A 15,611-nucleotide genomic window follows, 5' to 3' on the forward strand; every position below is an offset into this window, starting at 1 on the left:
TATATTTCATCAAGGTTATATATTTCTAGAAACATATCCATTTTTTCTAGGTTCTTGAATTTGGTAGCATATAGTCTTTCATAGTATTCTTGTATGATTCTTTGTATTTCTGTGATGCCTGTGGTAACTTCTGATGACTATTCAGATCTACTCATTTTTAACTTGATTGGTTTCTTTTTTGCATTTAAGTTGTATGAGTTCTTTATGTATTTTGAATAGTAAACCCTCATGAGACATATGATTTGCAAAGATTTTATCTTCTTGAGTAGATTACCTGTTTCATTTTGCTGTGCAGAAGACTTAGTTTGATGTACTCCTACTGGTTTATTTTTGCTTTTGGTGTCAGATTAAAAGTATCTCTAACACTGATGTCAAGAGCTTATTTCCACCTCTTTTTTTGTCAAGGAATTTTATAGTTTCAGGTCATACACTCAAGACTTTAACCCATTTGAGTTAATTTTTGTGTATATGTAAGATAGTGGTCACGTTTTATTCATTTTTATTTGGCTGTCCAGTTTTGTCAGCACCACCTATTGAGGAGACTGTCCTTTCCCTTTTCTGAATTCTTGGTTTTTTGTCATAAATTAATTGATGATGTATGTGTGGGTTTATTTCTAGGGTCACTGCTCTCTCTATTGATCTGTGTTTCTGTTTTTCCAATTCCATACTGTTTTGATTACTCTAGCTTTGTAATGTAGTTTGAAATCAAGGTGTGATGGCTCCAGCTTTGTTGTTTTTCCTCAATATTGCTTTGGCTATTTCGGTGTTTTGTGATTCCATGCAGATTTTAGGATTGAGTGTTCCATTTATTTGGTATTACTCAATTTCTTTCATTAGAGTCTTATAGTTTTCAGTATACAAGATTTTCACCTCCTTGGTTAAATGTATTCCTAGGTACATAATTCTTTTTCATGCAGTTGTAAATGGGATTATTTTCTTAATTTCTTTTTATCATAGTCTGTTCTTAGTGTATAGACATACAACTGACTTTTGTGTATTGATATTGTATCCTGAAACTTGACTGAACTTTGTTTATTAGTTCTAACCATTTTTTTTTTTTTTTTTTTTTTTTTTTTTTTTTTTTTTTTTTTTTTTTTGTATTTTTCTGAAGCTGGAAATGGGGAGGCAGTCAGACAGATTCCCGCATGCGCCCGACCGGGATCCACCCGGCACGCCCACCAGGGGGCGATGCTCTGCCCATCCGGGGCATTGCTCTGTGTGACCAGAGCCACTCTAGCGCCTGGGGCAGAGGCCAAGGAGCCATCCCCAGCGCCCGGGCCATCTTTTGCTCCAATGGAGCCTCGGCTGTGGGAGGGGAAGAGAGAGACAGAGAGGAAGGAGAGGGGGAGGGGTGGAGAAGCAGATGGGCGCTTCTCCTGTGTGCCCTGGCCGGGAATCAAATCCGGGACTTCCGCACGCCAGGCCGATGCTCTACCACTGAGCCAACCGGCCAGGGCCTAGTTCTAACCATTTTTTGATGGAGCCTTTAGGGTTTTCTATATATAATATCATGTTATTTGCAAAAAGTGACAGTTTTATCTTTTTCCTCTCCAATTTGGATGCCTTTTCTTTGTATTGCCTAATTGCTCTGGCTAGGACTTTCAGTACTATGTTGAGTAAAAGTGGCAGGTGTGGTCATCCTGGTCTTATTTTTGATCTTAGGAAAAGTTTTCAGCTTTTCACCATTGAATGTGATGCTGGCTGTAAACTTGTCATACATGACCTATTATGTTGAGATACTTTTCCTTTATGCCTGCTCTGTTGAGAGTTATTTTTATAAATGGATGTTGAGTTTTGTCAAATGCTTTTTCTGCATTTGGTGTATCGCATTGACTAATATTTAGATGTTGAAGCATCCTTGCATCTCTGGAATAAATCCTTCTTGATTATGGTGTATGATTCTTTTAATGTATTGCTGAATTTGATCTGATATTTTGTTGAGAATTTTTGCATCTGTGTTCATTAGGGATTTTGGCCTATGACTTTATTTTTTGTGACATCTGACTGGTTTTGGTATCAGGGTAGTGCTAGCATCATAAAACGGATTGGGAAAATACACTCTGTTTTTTGGAAGAGTTTGAGAAGGATTAATATTAATTCTTTTTTGACTGTTTGATAGAATTTACCAATGAAGTTGTCTGGTCTCGGACTTTTGTTTGTTGGGACATTTTCAATTACTGGTTTAATACCTTACTGTTGATTGACCTATTCAGGATATATATTTCTCATGATTCAGTCTTGGAAGGTTATATGTTTTTAGGAATTTTTCCATTTCTTCTAGGTTGTTTAATTCTTGGTATATCATTTTATGTAGTAGTCTCTTATGATCTTTGTCTTTTTTTGATATCAATTATAATTCTGTAAGGCTTTTTTTATGGATGAAAGAGCTAACAAGTCTATGCTTCACTAACCTATCAGCAGAAAATTTAGGTAATAGGGCTTTTATTTTATTCTGGTATTTTTTGTTCATTAACATTTGAAAGTAGAATTATTTATTTTCAATATTTTTGGTAGTTTTCTTACCTATTGTGGAAATGTTTTCACAGTATACCTAATCTGTTAATTTTCATTAAAAATATTCTCAACAATTCTGTTTTCTTTCTTAAAGAACTGCACAGTGAATCCAATGGAAAGTATCTTGAAAAGAGTGAAGGATATTGGATACGTTTTTAAAGAGAAATTCGCTAAAGCTGTGGGACAAGGATGTATAGAAATTGGGTCACAGGTAACTTTAATTTTGATTACTGCTGTTATATTTCAAATGCAACATCTGTCCAAACTGTATAAATATAATACTATTATGATATTTGTCCAATAGTTTAAAATGTTGATAGACAGTATATCTTGGCTGCCCATGTATGCTGCTATTTTTGGAAAACTTTATGGGAAAATGTCTCTTGTTTCTATAAGAACAAAAGAAAATATGCCTAAAATTTTCAAAAAAATCAAAGAAGGAAAAAACGGAAACCTTTGATACTATTAAATATTTTTGCATATGCTTTGTCTTCTACATTTAGGAATACTCATGTATGCATGTACTTGTATGAATAGGATCATAGACATGTCATTTATCAGTAATATTTTTTATCAGTAATATTTTTAATAGTGCTATTATTATTTCAGAAAATTTAAAACTAATATATTGGGTAAAAATATGGGCTCTGGATCAGAATCATCGGCTTCTACCATTATGATCAGTCATTTAACTTCTCTGAAAATCAGGTTTTTATATTTGTTCTGCTTTGTTGTGTGGCATTAATGAAGTAATACATAAAGATATGTTTAAAAACTGTATTTTACAATACATATTTATGTCAGTTTGTGAGTTTATATTTTGATACATGAGTATATTAAACAATTATACTTAATTTTTAACATTGAAATTATTGGGGTGACATTGGTTAATAAAATTATGTAAGTTTCAGGGGTACAATACTATAATACATCATCTTTATATTGTGTTGTATGTTCATCACCTAAGTCAAGTTTCTTTCCATCACCATTTATCCTTCCTTCACTTTCTCCTACTTGATAAGTTCTTTTTATGTGTATATAAAATTTATGCTCATAATATGAAATGAAGGAATATGGTTTATGGTTTGTGTCTGAGAGTGTATGTGTCTGCACGTGCGTTTCTCTAAAATTTGGTCATCCCTTGAATTAATGGGAACTAGTTATTAGGTTAAAAATTTGCTGATTATATCAGTGAAATCTGATTTTTTTCCTTTGCCTATTTTATGGACAGAGGCCATTCTGTGAATCCTGGACAGCTATCTTGAAAATACATGATCTGGGTCAGGAAAAGTCTCATAATAGTATGTAAAAATAGTACTAGGCACGTCACATATTTTATATATAAATACATACATCTGTTGAATGATACAGACTGAAGTAGAATGAATGAAAACAAAGACCTCCCTCTTGATAATTTATTGGGAGTGTTAACTATCATTTTATAATTAAGTCTTGAGTTTTAGACAAGTTGGCTTTCATGATCTCTTGGTAGCTACAATATATTCCTAAGAAGGTTCTGAAATGTATTTCAAGAGAAAACTTAAAAAAAAATTAATAATTGTGATTTTCTAAAGTAGTGAGGACTAATTATTTTTCTTTATTTGTAGCGATACAAACTTGGAGTGCGGTTGTATTACCGAGTAATGGAATCTATGCTTAAATCAGTAAGTTAAAAAGAAAATAATAGGAAAAAAATTCAATACTGTCATAAAATGGTTTCAGTTTAACATTTTTTAATGTGTTTTAGGAAGAAGAACGATTATCCATTCAAAATTTTAGGTAAATTTTTTATTTTTAGTAAAAGAATTTTTTCTTTTTATAGAAGTAAGTGTTTCAAAATCACTTTCTTTTTCTTTTAGCAAACTCCTGAATGACAGCGTCTTTCATATGTCTTTGTTGGCATGCGCTCTTGAGGTTGTAATGGCTACATATAGCAGTAAGTTAAATTTTAGTAAATAAAACATTTAGTTTAATTTAAAGTAAAAAAAAAACAAATTTAAGGTGTTTTGTGTTTTTTGGTGGGAGCGGTATCATTCAGGTGAAGAAATGAGTATTTTATATCAGTATAGACTGAAAATGTAATTGGTCACCATAAACTATTTAACTGGCTTATATTCTGAATTATTTCAGGTCATCTTGGGAATAGTATTTCACTTAGGCTCTTATTCTGAATCTAGGCAATGTACCTATTTAAATTCCTTCAAATACTAACGAGATTGTAAAATGCCAAAGGAGTACTAAGGAACAGCGTTCACTGATCCAGAAGTACTGTTATAAACTCTATGATCATATGACCAAAGGTTGGCGCTAGAATTCATCGGATAAACAGAAAGAGGCCAGTGATAGTGTTTTCTTTTTTTAATATAATTTTAAACATATATTATTTTGAAAATAACATTATAAATGTTAGAAAATACTTTTTTCTGCAAAAAACAAAGATTTATCTAAGGATACAAATACACAATAAAAGAGAAACAAATTAGTAAACAAATATGAAAAACTGTAAATCCTTATTAATAACCAAGAAATGCACATTTAAAAAGATAACGTTTTCTAAGGAATAAAATTATCAAAATCTTAAAAGAATTCCTCTCTACCTTCACCAAGAATTACTGAGACAGTTAAAATGGGTATGTTAATGCAGTGCTGGTTAGATATTAAACCTGTCCCTGATATAAGTTTGGGGTGTTTAAACATTTAAAAATTTGATATAAGCTATGAACCCTTGATCTTGGAAAATCATATGTGCACATACACTCAAAGTTTTGAAAACTATTTCCTGGGAGTCTGTGGGTTCCAAAATAAAAAATTCTGTTCCAAATAAAAACTTCTGTTTCGTCTTTTATTGTGTTTTAATTTTTTTGTTTGATAAAACCTTCCAGCCTAAAAATATGTAGTTCAAGGCTTAACATTTCATGCCTAAGTTACATTTTTTCTTTCATTTTTAGGAAGTACATCTCAGAATCTTGATACTGGAACAGATTTGTCCTTCCCATGGATTCTGAATGTACTTAATTTAAAAGCTTTTGATTTTTACAAAGTGATTGAAAGTTTTATCAAAGCAGAAGCCAACTTGACCAGAGAAATGATAAAACATTTAGAACGATGTGAACATCGAATCATGGAATCTCTTGCATGGCTCTCAGTAAGTAACTAGCTAAAATAATTCAAGATATTTATATGCATATGGCATATCTATTAGTGAGAGATGTTAGTTAAAATTTAGCTTTAGAACAAATATACAATTTAATGAATATTATGATTTCAGTGTATAGCCCAAGAGTCGAGTATTAGAGTTTTCTTTTATTTGAATTCCCTTGACCATCTAATATAGTGATTTATTTAAGAAAAGCTTTTCTTAAAGTATGGCACTTTAACGCAAAGCTGAATTCTTTAAAGTATGGAGGTAATTTTTTTAAAACAAATGTTTTATGTTTGAAATTTTAAACATCTCTTAAATTTTAACAAAATGAAAAAAAATTTGAGATTATTCTATTTAGATGATTTAATAGTACAGTTTTTTTAGTTGTTTAGTTGGATTTTCCCCTTATTCTTAAAAATAGTTCAAAAATCTACACTATTATTCAAGTATAGTTATTGTTTATAGCATTATAGATAAGGCAGAAATTATATTCTCTATGTATTTGATTTATAGCATATGAGCTATTGAAAAGGTATTGTTTTACTGAAGGTGGAATTTTTATGTAGTAAAAGTACAGTATTTGAAGTTCTTCTATAATGCTCTTTAAATTTGCATAGTTGAGTAAAACTTTGTGAATAATCAGATTTATAGATTAATATTGAATTGGTTTCTTTTGAAATTGTTGCATTCTTGTATCTTTTTTTTGTGACAGAGACAGAGGGACAGATAGGGACAGACACACAGGAAAGGAGAGAGATGAGAAGCATCAATTCTTTGTTGCAGCACCTTAGTTGTTCATTGATTGCTTTCTCATATGTGCCTTGATGGGGGTGGGGGCTACAGCAGAGCAAGTGACCCCTTGCTCAAGCCAGTGATCTTGGGTTTCAAGCCAGCGACCTTTGGGCTCAAGCCAAAGCCAGAGACCATGCGGTCATGTCTATGATCCCATGCTAATGCGGGCAACTCCACATTCAAGCTGGTGAACCCACACTCATGCCAGCAACCTCAAAGTTTCAAACCTGGGTCCTCTGCATCCTAATCCTATGCTCTATCTACTGTGCTACCACCTGGTCAGGCTGCATGCTTCTATCTATTGCATGCTTGTATATATCTTTTCATTTACTCTAGTATATAGAAATGCAATGAAAAAATTAAGACTTTAGTTTCATTAGAATCCTAATCTGTACATGTAACCTTAATTTTATTTTTTTGATATTTTAAAAACCTAATGGCTAAGCAATAACTTATTTCTCAGTGTTTTCTTGTATTGCCATATAGACAGTGGATAAAAAGGAGGGTAGTAGGGCAAATTGATAGAAGGATACTACATTGCTAGTCATTAAATTTAGTAACTTGTTTAAACAGGAACTTTCACTTTATAAGAAAAAGAGCTGTTAAGAGAAAATTAAGAATCTGAGGGTTAAAAGTAGAAAAAATAAATGAATAAAATAAAATTAAAAAGTAGAGAGTACTTTTCAGAGGCTAATGTACCCTTTCCTTGTAGATATTGAAGTGACATTTACTGAATCATCTGAAAGTGACCATTCTGATTTCTTTCAGAGAATTCCTTTTATTTCCCTAAGTATACATCTGCTATATGCCTTGCATTGGGGAAGACATTGTGAGGATACAGAAAAGACATGGATTTTGTGGAGGAAATAGTAACCATTCACTGTTTAAAAACTGCTTGTGCTCAAGCCTATTTAATTAGTACATTTCACAGTGTTCTAGAATTCTAAATTCAATATTTCTTTATTTTTGAGAATTTTTGGAGAAAAAGTGAAATGCTCAAAGCCTGGCAAAGGGTACATTTTATTAATAATAGGATGATGTAGAAGGTTAAGTGTTATCTCTAAGTGATGAAATTATAGATAATTATTATTGTCATTTTTAATGTGTAAATTTAAAAAACACATATTACCTTTTTAATCATAAAAAGAATAGAGTGGTAGTGGGTAACTATCAAGATAAGTCAGGCCACGCAAATAGAATACTATGAACTTTTCCTGTGAGAATAATTGACATTTTAGAAAAGGGACATGCTATAGATATATTTGAAGCTTTCACAGACCTTAAGATTTTCTTTTTTATCTGAAGAACATTGTATATAATGAAAACTAGATAGCACAAATTATAATTCATTGAATTTTTCACAAATTGGACACACCCATGTTTTTAGCTCACAGATCTAGAATTGGAGCAAATTTCTAGTCTTTTGATTCTGTATTGCAAGAATTTCTTATTAAACTATAAACATATAAAACATATTTAGGCCCTGGCCGGTTGGCTCAGTGGTAGAGCGTCGGCCTGGCGTGCGGGAGTCCCGGGTTCGATTCCCGGCCGGGGCACACAGGAGAGGCGCCCATCTACTTCTCGACCCCTCCCCCTCTCCTTCCTCTCTGTCTCCCTCTTCCCCTCCCGCAGCCAAGGCTCCATTGGAGCAAAGTTTGCCTGGGCGCTGAGGATGGCTCTGTGGCCTCTGCCTCAGGTGCTAGAATGGCTCTGGTTGAGGCAGAGCGATGCCCCAGATGGGAAGAGCATCGCCCCCTGGTGGGCATGCCAGGTGGATCCCGGTCGGGCGCATGCGGGAGTCTGTCTGACTGCCTCCCCGTTTCCAACCTCAGAAAAAAAAAACACAACAAAAAAAACATATTTAAAAGTGTTTCACCTAAAGAAACATTAAGTGAAGTATTCCTTACCCCCCTTATGTGGTTTAATGAAAGAACATCTTTGTAATTTTTGTTTTGATATTTATTTTACTTTTAATTTTTTAATATTTCAATTATAGTTGACATTCAGTGTTATATTAGTTTCAAGTGTACAGACATTTATATAAATATAACTTAGAAGTAATCCCTTTGATGAGTCTAGTACTCGTATGGCATTATATATAGTTACTATAATGTTGTTGACTATATTTCCTCTGCTGTACTTTACATGCCTGTGACTGTTTTGTAACTCCAATCTGTACTTCTTAATCTCTTCACCTTTTTTACCCAGCCCACCAAGCCCCTTCCTTCTTGCAGCCATCAGTTTGTTCTCTGTATCTGTGAGTCTGTTTCTGTATTGTTTATTTTATTCATTAGATTCGACATATATGTGAAATCATATGGCACTTGTCTTTGTCTGCTTATTTCACTTAGCATAATGCCCTCTAAGTCCATCCATGTTGTTGGTTGTTGTAAATGGTAAGATTTCATTCTTTTTTTATGACTGAGTAATGTTATATTGTATATATGTACTGTATCTTCTTTATTTGTCTTTTGATTGGACCATCTATTTACATTTAAAGTAATTATGTATAGTATGTAGTATTGCTGTTTTATTAGTTGTTTTCTGATTATTTTTGTACTTCCCTGTTCCTTTCTTATTCTCTTGCTCTCTTTTGTTGTATGTTGGTGGCTTTCTCAATCGTATTGTGTTTGGATTCCTTTCTCTTTATTTCTTATATCTCTCCCTTGCAGATTTTGGGTTTGTAATTACCAGGTGCTTCTTATATACCAAGCCATGTTTATAGCAGCATATTTTAAGTTTATGGTTGCTTCAAGTTTGAACACATTCTAAAATCACTACTATTTTTACTCACCCCCTACATGTTATATTTTTTAAATTACTTTTTACTTCTTTTCTGTGAGCGTTTATGTGTATCCCTTAATTTACTGTTATAATTACACATAGTCTTCCTACCTTTGCTTCTTAACTTTTGTACTAGTTTTCTGGTTGATTGATGCACTGCTTTTATCATGTGCTTGCCTTTGTCAGTGAGAATTTTTTTTCCTTGTGATATTTTATTATTCATATTTTTAATTTTTTTTTTCGTCGTCTAAAAGAAGTCCCTTTAATACTTCTAGTAATACTGGTCTGGTGGTGATGATCTCCTTCAGCTTTTTTCTTGTCTGGGAAGCTCTTTCTGTCCTATGATTTTATATGATAGCTGGGGAGAGTAATCTTGGTTGTAGTCCTTGCTTTTCATCACTTGGAATATTTCTTATAAATCCCTTCAGCCTACAAAGTTTCTGTTGGGAAATCAGCTGACGGTTTTAAGGAAGCTCTCTTGTAGGTAACTCTCTGCCTTTCTTGTGTTGCTTTTAAGATTCTCTGTTTGTGTTTAACCTTTGGCATTTTAATTATATGTCTTGATGTGGTTCCTTTTGGGTTCTTCTTATTTGAGACTGCATTTTACAGACTTGTATGTCTATTTCAGTAGTTTAGGGAAGCTTTCAGTCATTATTTCTTCAAATAAGTTTTCAATCATTTGCTTTTTCTCTTTGCCTTCTGGTACAACTATTATGTAAATGTTATGCTTAATGTTGTCCCAGAGGTCCCTTATACTGTCCTCATTTTTTAAAAATTCTTTTTTCTTTTTGCTATTTTGATTGGGTATTTATTTCTGCTACCTTGTCTTCCAAATCTCTGATTTGACCCTCTGCTTCATCTAATCTTCTATTGATTCCATCTAATGTATTTTTTTTTATTTCAGTTATTGTAGCCTTCATTTCTTTTTTTTATGATACAGACAAATAGGGACAGACAGACACGAAGGGAGAGAGATGAGAAACACCAATTCTTCCTTGCAGCACTTTAGTTGTTCATTGATTGCTTTCTCATATGTGCTTTTACCAGGGAGGCTACAGCAGAGCGAGTGACCCTTTGCTCAAGCCAGCAACCTTTGGGCTCAAGCCAGCAACCATGGGGTCATGTCTGTGATCCCATACTTAAGCCAGTGACCCTGCACTTAAGCCAGTAACCTTGCACTTAAGCCAGTGAGCCCACATTCAAGCTGGATGAGCAGGCACTCAAGCTGGTGACCTCGGGGTTTCTAACCTGGGTCCTCTATCCCAGTCTGATGCTGTATTCACTGTGCTACTGCCTGGTCAGGCTATTCTTTATTTCTGACTGGTTGTTTTTTATGGTTTCTGTGTTCTTTTTTTTTGTTTGTTTTCTATCTCATTGTGTAAGTTCTCACCAAGATTATCTATTCTTCCCCTAAGTTCATTGTGCATCCTTATAAGCAGTGTTTTCAAATCTGTATATGGTAGAATGCTTGCTTCCATTTTGTTTAGGAATTGTCTTGTTTTATTCACTTGGGATATGTTTTTTTGTTTCCTCGTTTTGGATGCCTCCCTGTGTTTGTTTTGATGTATTAGGTAGATCTGCTACATCTCCCAGTATTAGCAGAGTGGTCTTATGTAGTAGGTGTCCTGTGGAGCCTGTGGCACATTTTGTCTGTTCACCTGAGCTGGGTACTCCAAGTGTGTCTCTTGTGTGGGTTGTTTATGCTCTTCTGTTGTAGTTGAGCCTTGCTTGCTGTTGGCATGTCAGTCAGTGGGTGGCATCACCCCTCAGGCTAACTGGCTGTGAGGACTGGCTGTGACTAATAGTGGGTGAACTATTTTTTTGGGGGGCTGACCCCAAGGAGTGGGATTCAGTTTAGTGGGGCTCTGGTGCCTGCCGAGTTCACTCTTTGTGTTTGTCATTTGTGGTACTGATTTGCTTTAGTGTGGTCTGAAACCAGTCACTGGGTGTGTTGGTTCTGAGGCTTCTAGGAAGGGGCTTCTGTACAGGCCAAGGTCAGCTACTGCCTCTTTTTGTTCCAGGGCCACCTGATAAGAGCTGCAGGTGATTCGTGGTTGGTAGCAGCCTATGCTGGGCTTGGAGGTGCCTAGAAGTGGTTATGCTGTGAACTGAGGTCTGCTGCCACTAGCACCAGACTTTAGGCTGCTTTTTGAGAGGCACAGGGCATGTGGAGGCCAGTCACTGCTTGTTTGGGATGTGTAGGCCTTTCAGAGATTTTAAGAAAGTCTGCAGCATGGGCTCAGACCAGCTGCTTGTGTGGATTAGCCTCTAAAAGAAGTTTGGGCTGGACATGAATTGGGTGTGGTGAGGCCTCAGAGAATCAATAGGATGGGTGAGAATAATGTTAGCCAGGTTGATGGAGATTCAGATTTGTTGCCCACCTGCCCCTGCAGGCTGTGTGTGGGAGTTCATAAAGGAACAGTGGCACCTGCCAACACCTTAGGAGAAAGCTGCTCCCTCCAGGCCTTGCCTTGAAACTAGACAGTTCGGTTTCTCCCTGTAAGTTTCTGGTGCTTTTGAGTTACTGTTGCTTCTCTGAGCTGAGGGCGACTATTATCTGAGTGAGTCTGTGCTCAGGCCCTTAAGAGGATGTCTGGTTCTACAGCAGCCCTTCATCTCACCCAGACTGAGTCCCTACTGATTTTCATAGCCAGCTTGTGGGAACTCTTCCTGGCACTGGTGCTCTGAATTGGGGTTCCTGGTATGGGGCTGGAGCCCCTCACTCCTCAGTGGTGACCTCCTCAGCCAGGATCTCTCTCCTGATTCTTAGCTGCCATATGCAAGTATATCCTTAGTTAAAGGAATTCTGTTCAGCTATTCTTCAGGTGGTTCTCAAAGGTAGCTTTTCTGTAATTTTTTTTTTTTTTTTTTTGCAAGTGAGAGAGAAATGAGAGGCATCAACTCGTAGTTGCAGCACTTGAGTTGTTCATTGATTGCTTCTCATACATGCCTTGACCAGGGGGTTCCAGCCAAGCCAGTGACCATGGGGTCATGTTGATGATCCCATGCTCAAGCTAGATGAGCCCATGCTCAAGCCAGTCACCTTTGAAAATTATGGTTATTTTTTATAAAATATTATTTATGTTAACATAATGATCTTACGTTGGTTGTTTAAAAATTTTCTATTTTAATTAAATTAAGATTTAATTACTAATACAGTATGTATTGATAGATATAATCCACGTGACCAGAAACTTGTGGGTCCTCAATAATTTTAAAAATGTAAAAAGATTATGAGTCCAAATATGTTTGAAATTGCCTACCTTATATTCTTTTCTCTATTCAGACTTTTATGTTTACTATCATAAACCATGTCTAGAGTCTTTGTTCAATTCTATGTCCACTTGAAATGCTTCTCCTGCCTTCTAGTTTACCAGATTTTCAGGTCTACTTCCATTTTGCCCATCGTGACCACCCTAGTGTATAATCATGCTTCCCTGCTTTACAGTCTTAAGTGTTTATTTATACTACTTTCTAGTCATTTATGAACTTTATTTCTTATCTGTGTGTGTCTCATGTTAAATAAATTAATTTTTGTAAAGCATTTAGAACAGTATTTGGCATTGTATTATATGATGTGGCAACTAATAATAAAAGTAGGAATGATGGACAGAGAGGCCAACTGATAAAGACATCTAGGTAGTGTCATTCATTAAAATACCCAGAATGAATGAAATTTGCTTGGGAAGATGAATTTTATTTGATTATGTTGTTTGAAATGATGGTTATTCAAGTAGAGGTGTAAAGTATAGTTGATATGTATGTGTGGAGCTTAGTAAAGAAACATGTGAGGACTGTGAACCTTAGAGCTGCAGGCACAAAAATTTCTAAACTTTATTGACAGCTTATCTTGTGCTAGGTGTTGTGGTGAATACTTGTGATAGTTTAATTTTCACAAACCTTTGGTAGTATTATTCTCCATGCGGAAATTAATGCTTAGAGAACTTGAATAACTTGCCCTAGACCACTCAAGCTATATGGCAGAGCTGTGGTTTGAACCAACGTCTCTCTGGCTTCAAAGCTATTAATTTCTATGTTTTCTCAATAACTAAAGGCTAGAGAATTGATAAGTTTACCTAAGAATAGTATACAACGAGAAGGCAGCTAAAGATAGAATACGAAGGATCTGCAACATTTATGGATTAGACAAGAAAGAGAAACCTACAAAAGAGATTGAAATAGATGAGAGGAGGAGGAAACAGAGAGATAGGAGGAAAATCAGAAGTGTCATAGAAAGAGAGCACTAAAAGGTCTGAGTGCCTTCTTGCTGTTTCACATACTATAGGAGCAACCAGTAAGAACTGAAAAGTGTTCATTAGTTTAAACAACAAGGAAGCCACTGGTGATGGTAGCAAGGATTGTTAAAAGAAGTAGTGGGGGCCTGACCTCTGGTGGCGCAATGGATCAAGCATTGACCTGGAATGCTGAGGTCACCGGTTCAAGACCCTGAGCTTGCCCAGTCAAGACATTTAAGGGAAGCAAGGTGTTACTTCCTGTTCCCCTCCCCCTTCCTTCCCTTCCCTCCCTCTCTCTCTAAAAACAATAAATGAAATCCTAAGAAAGAAGTGATGGGGGCAGGAGTGATGACAGTAGGGTTTAGATGAGATGTAAATGAGAGATAAATAAGGTATGGAGCCAGTGATTGTAGACAGTTTTTACAAGAAATGTCTCTGAAAGGAAGTAAAGATATAGCTGGAGATGTGTGAGGTGGAGGGAATACTGTTTTTTAAGATGGGAAGGATAGGATTGAACATTGATCGAAAAGAGCCATTAGGAGTGTTCTCTATTGTTGGATGACACATTAGTGACTAAAATAATCATTTTATTTTGCCCGTGAATCTGTGGATTGGGATTTGGGAAGAGCTTGACTAGGTGGTTCATTCTTGACCATATAGTGTCAGCAGGGGTCTGGGGCAGGTTCCACTTCCAATGTACTTCTTAACTCACAAGTGTGACACCTTGCTTACCTTGGTACATGCTAACCCTCCCTCCATCCTGTTTTCCCTCCTCATAGAAGAACCTAGGCATCTCATAGCAGTTTGGTTTTAGGGTAATCATGCTTCTTATATAGCAGCTGGTCTCCAAAAGGCTTCTATGAACCAAAAAGACCATAGCTGAAGCTTTGTTTTGTTAGAATAGTCACAGGGCTTGTCCAGGATCAGGGGGTCCCCTTGAATACTGATGTCCCATATATTACGTAGATCTGGCTGATGGAAATCAGAACTCTTTCTGGTCGTTTGTCAGCCCCTGGAATAGTCCTGCTGCTTCCACTGGTTCTTTCCCTGGCATTGGGGAGCTTCCATACATGAATGCACTAATCTGTACCTAGCTGAAGATTTGAGAGTAAACTTCTGCAGCCCCTGTAGCTCTCTCTCTTCAGCTCTCTCCTTTTTCAACCTCACCTTTCTCTATTCTGTCAAGCTAATTTTAGCTGTCTTGGCTTCCTTGAATTCTCAACTCCCTCAAGCAGGGAGACCATTAAACTCTATTTCAGTTTTTCCTGCCTGTATTGTAGCCTGGGAACCCTCTCCACACATTAAGCTAAGGCAGTGGTGGGGTTTACCATTTGTTTTCTTTTTCTCAGGGATTATGTCTTATGCTGCTTTATGTATTCAGTGTCTGAAAGCTATTGTTTCATTTATGTTTTTGATTTTGTAGTTATTTAAGATAAATTAGTCTCTGCTCCTTCACGACTGGAAGAGTTATATATAGTATTTAGTGATTCATAATGTTGTTATAAATATGTGTACTTAAAGAATATTTAGAGTTTCATTTCTGTTTTCCCATATTAAATGCATCCTATCTTCTGAATAATACTGTTTCAGAGGGCTCTTTTTTTTTTTTTTTTTTTGCATGGAAAGGTTCATATATTTATCAATCAGGGAATTATTCATTGACATTTATGCACAATGAATCTCATAATATACAGGCTTGTGTACATCTACCTTTTTTTTATAAATAAATTTTTACTTTAAAGGGGTGACATCAATAAATCAGGGTACATATATTCAAAGAAAACATTTTCAGGTTATCTTGTCATTTAGTTCTGTTGCATACCCATCCCCCAAAGAGAGATCGTCCTCCGTCACCCTCTATCCAGTTTTCTTTGTACCCCTCCCCCTCCCCTTCCTCCTCTCCCTCCTTCCCCTCCCCCCCCCCCCCCCCCCCCCCCCCCCCCCCCCCGTAACCACCACACTCCTGTCCATGTCTCTTAGTCTCGCTTTTATGTCCCACCAATGTATGGAATCCTGCAGTTCTTGTTTTTTTCTGATTTGCTTATTTCACTCCGCATAATGTTATCAAGATTCCACCATTCTGCTGTAAGTGATCCGATGTCATCATTTCTTCTAGCTGAATTGTATACCATGGTGTATATGTG

At 35.9% G+C, this 15,611-nt stretch overlaps 1 protein-coding gene across 3 annotated transcripts in view; it reads left to right on the forward strand.

Moving 5' to 3' along the window:
• The window catches only part of RB1 (RB transcriptional corepressor 1), a 196,740-nt gene that overhangs the window by 103,010 nt on the left and 78,119 nt on the right, over positions 1–15,611 (forward strand). For all 3 annotated transcript variants that reach the window (XM_066380876.1, XM_066380873.1, XM_066380874.1), the window contains 5 exons: positions 2,609–2,725; positions 4,122–4,178; positions 4,262–4,293; positions 4,374–4,450; positions 5,463–5,659. In XM_066380876.1, coding sequence (XP_066236973.1) covers positions 2,609–2,725; positions 4,122–4,178; positions 4,262–4,293; positions 4,374–4,450; positions 5,463–5,659 — 480 coding nt within the window. The remainder of the gene's footprint in view (positions 1–2,608; positions 2,726–4,121; positions 4,179–4,261; positions 4,294–4,373; positions 4,451–5,462; positions 5,660–15,611) is intronic.

The sequence above is a fragment of the Saccopteryx leptura genome, chromosome 4, assembly GCF_036850995.1.
Source record: "Saccopteryx leptura isolate mSacLep1 chromosome 4, mSacLep1_pri_phased_curated, whole genome shotgun sequence".
NCBI lineage: Eukaryota > Metazoa > Chordata > Mammalia > Chiroptera > Emballonuridae > Saccopteryx > Saccopteryx leptura.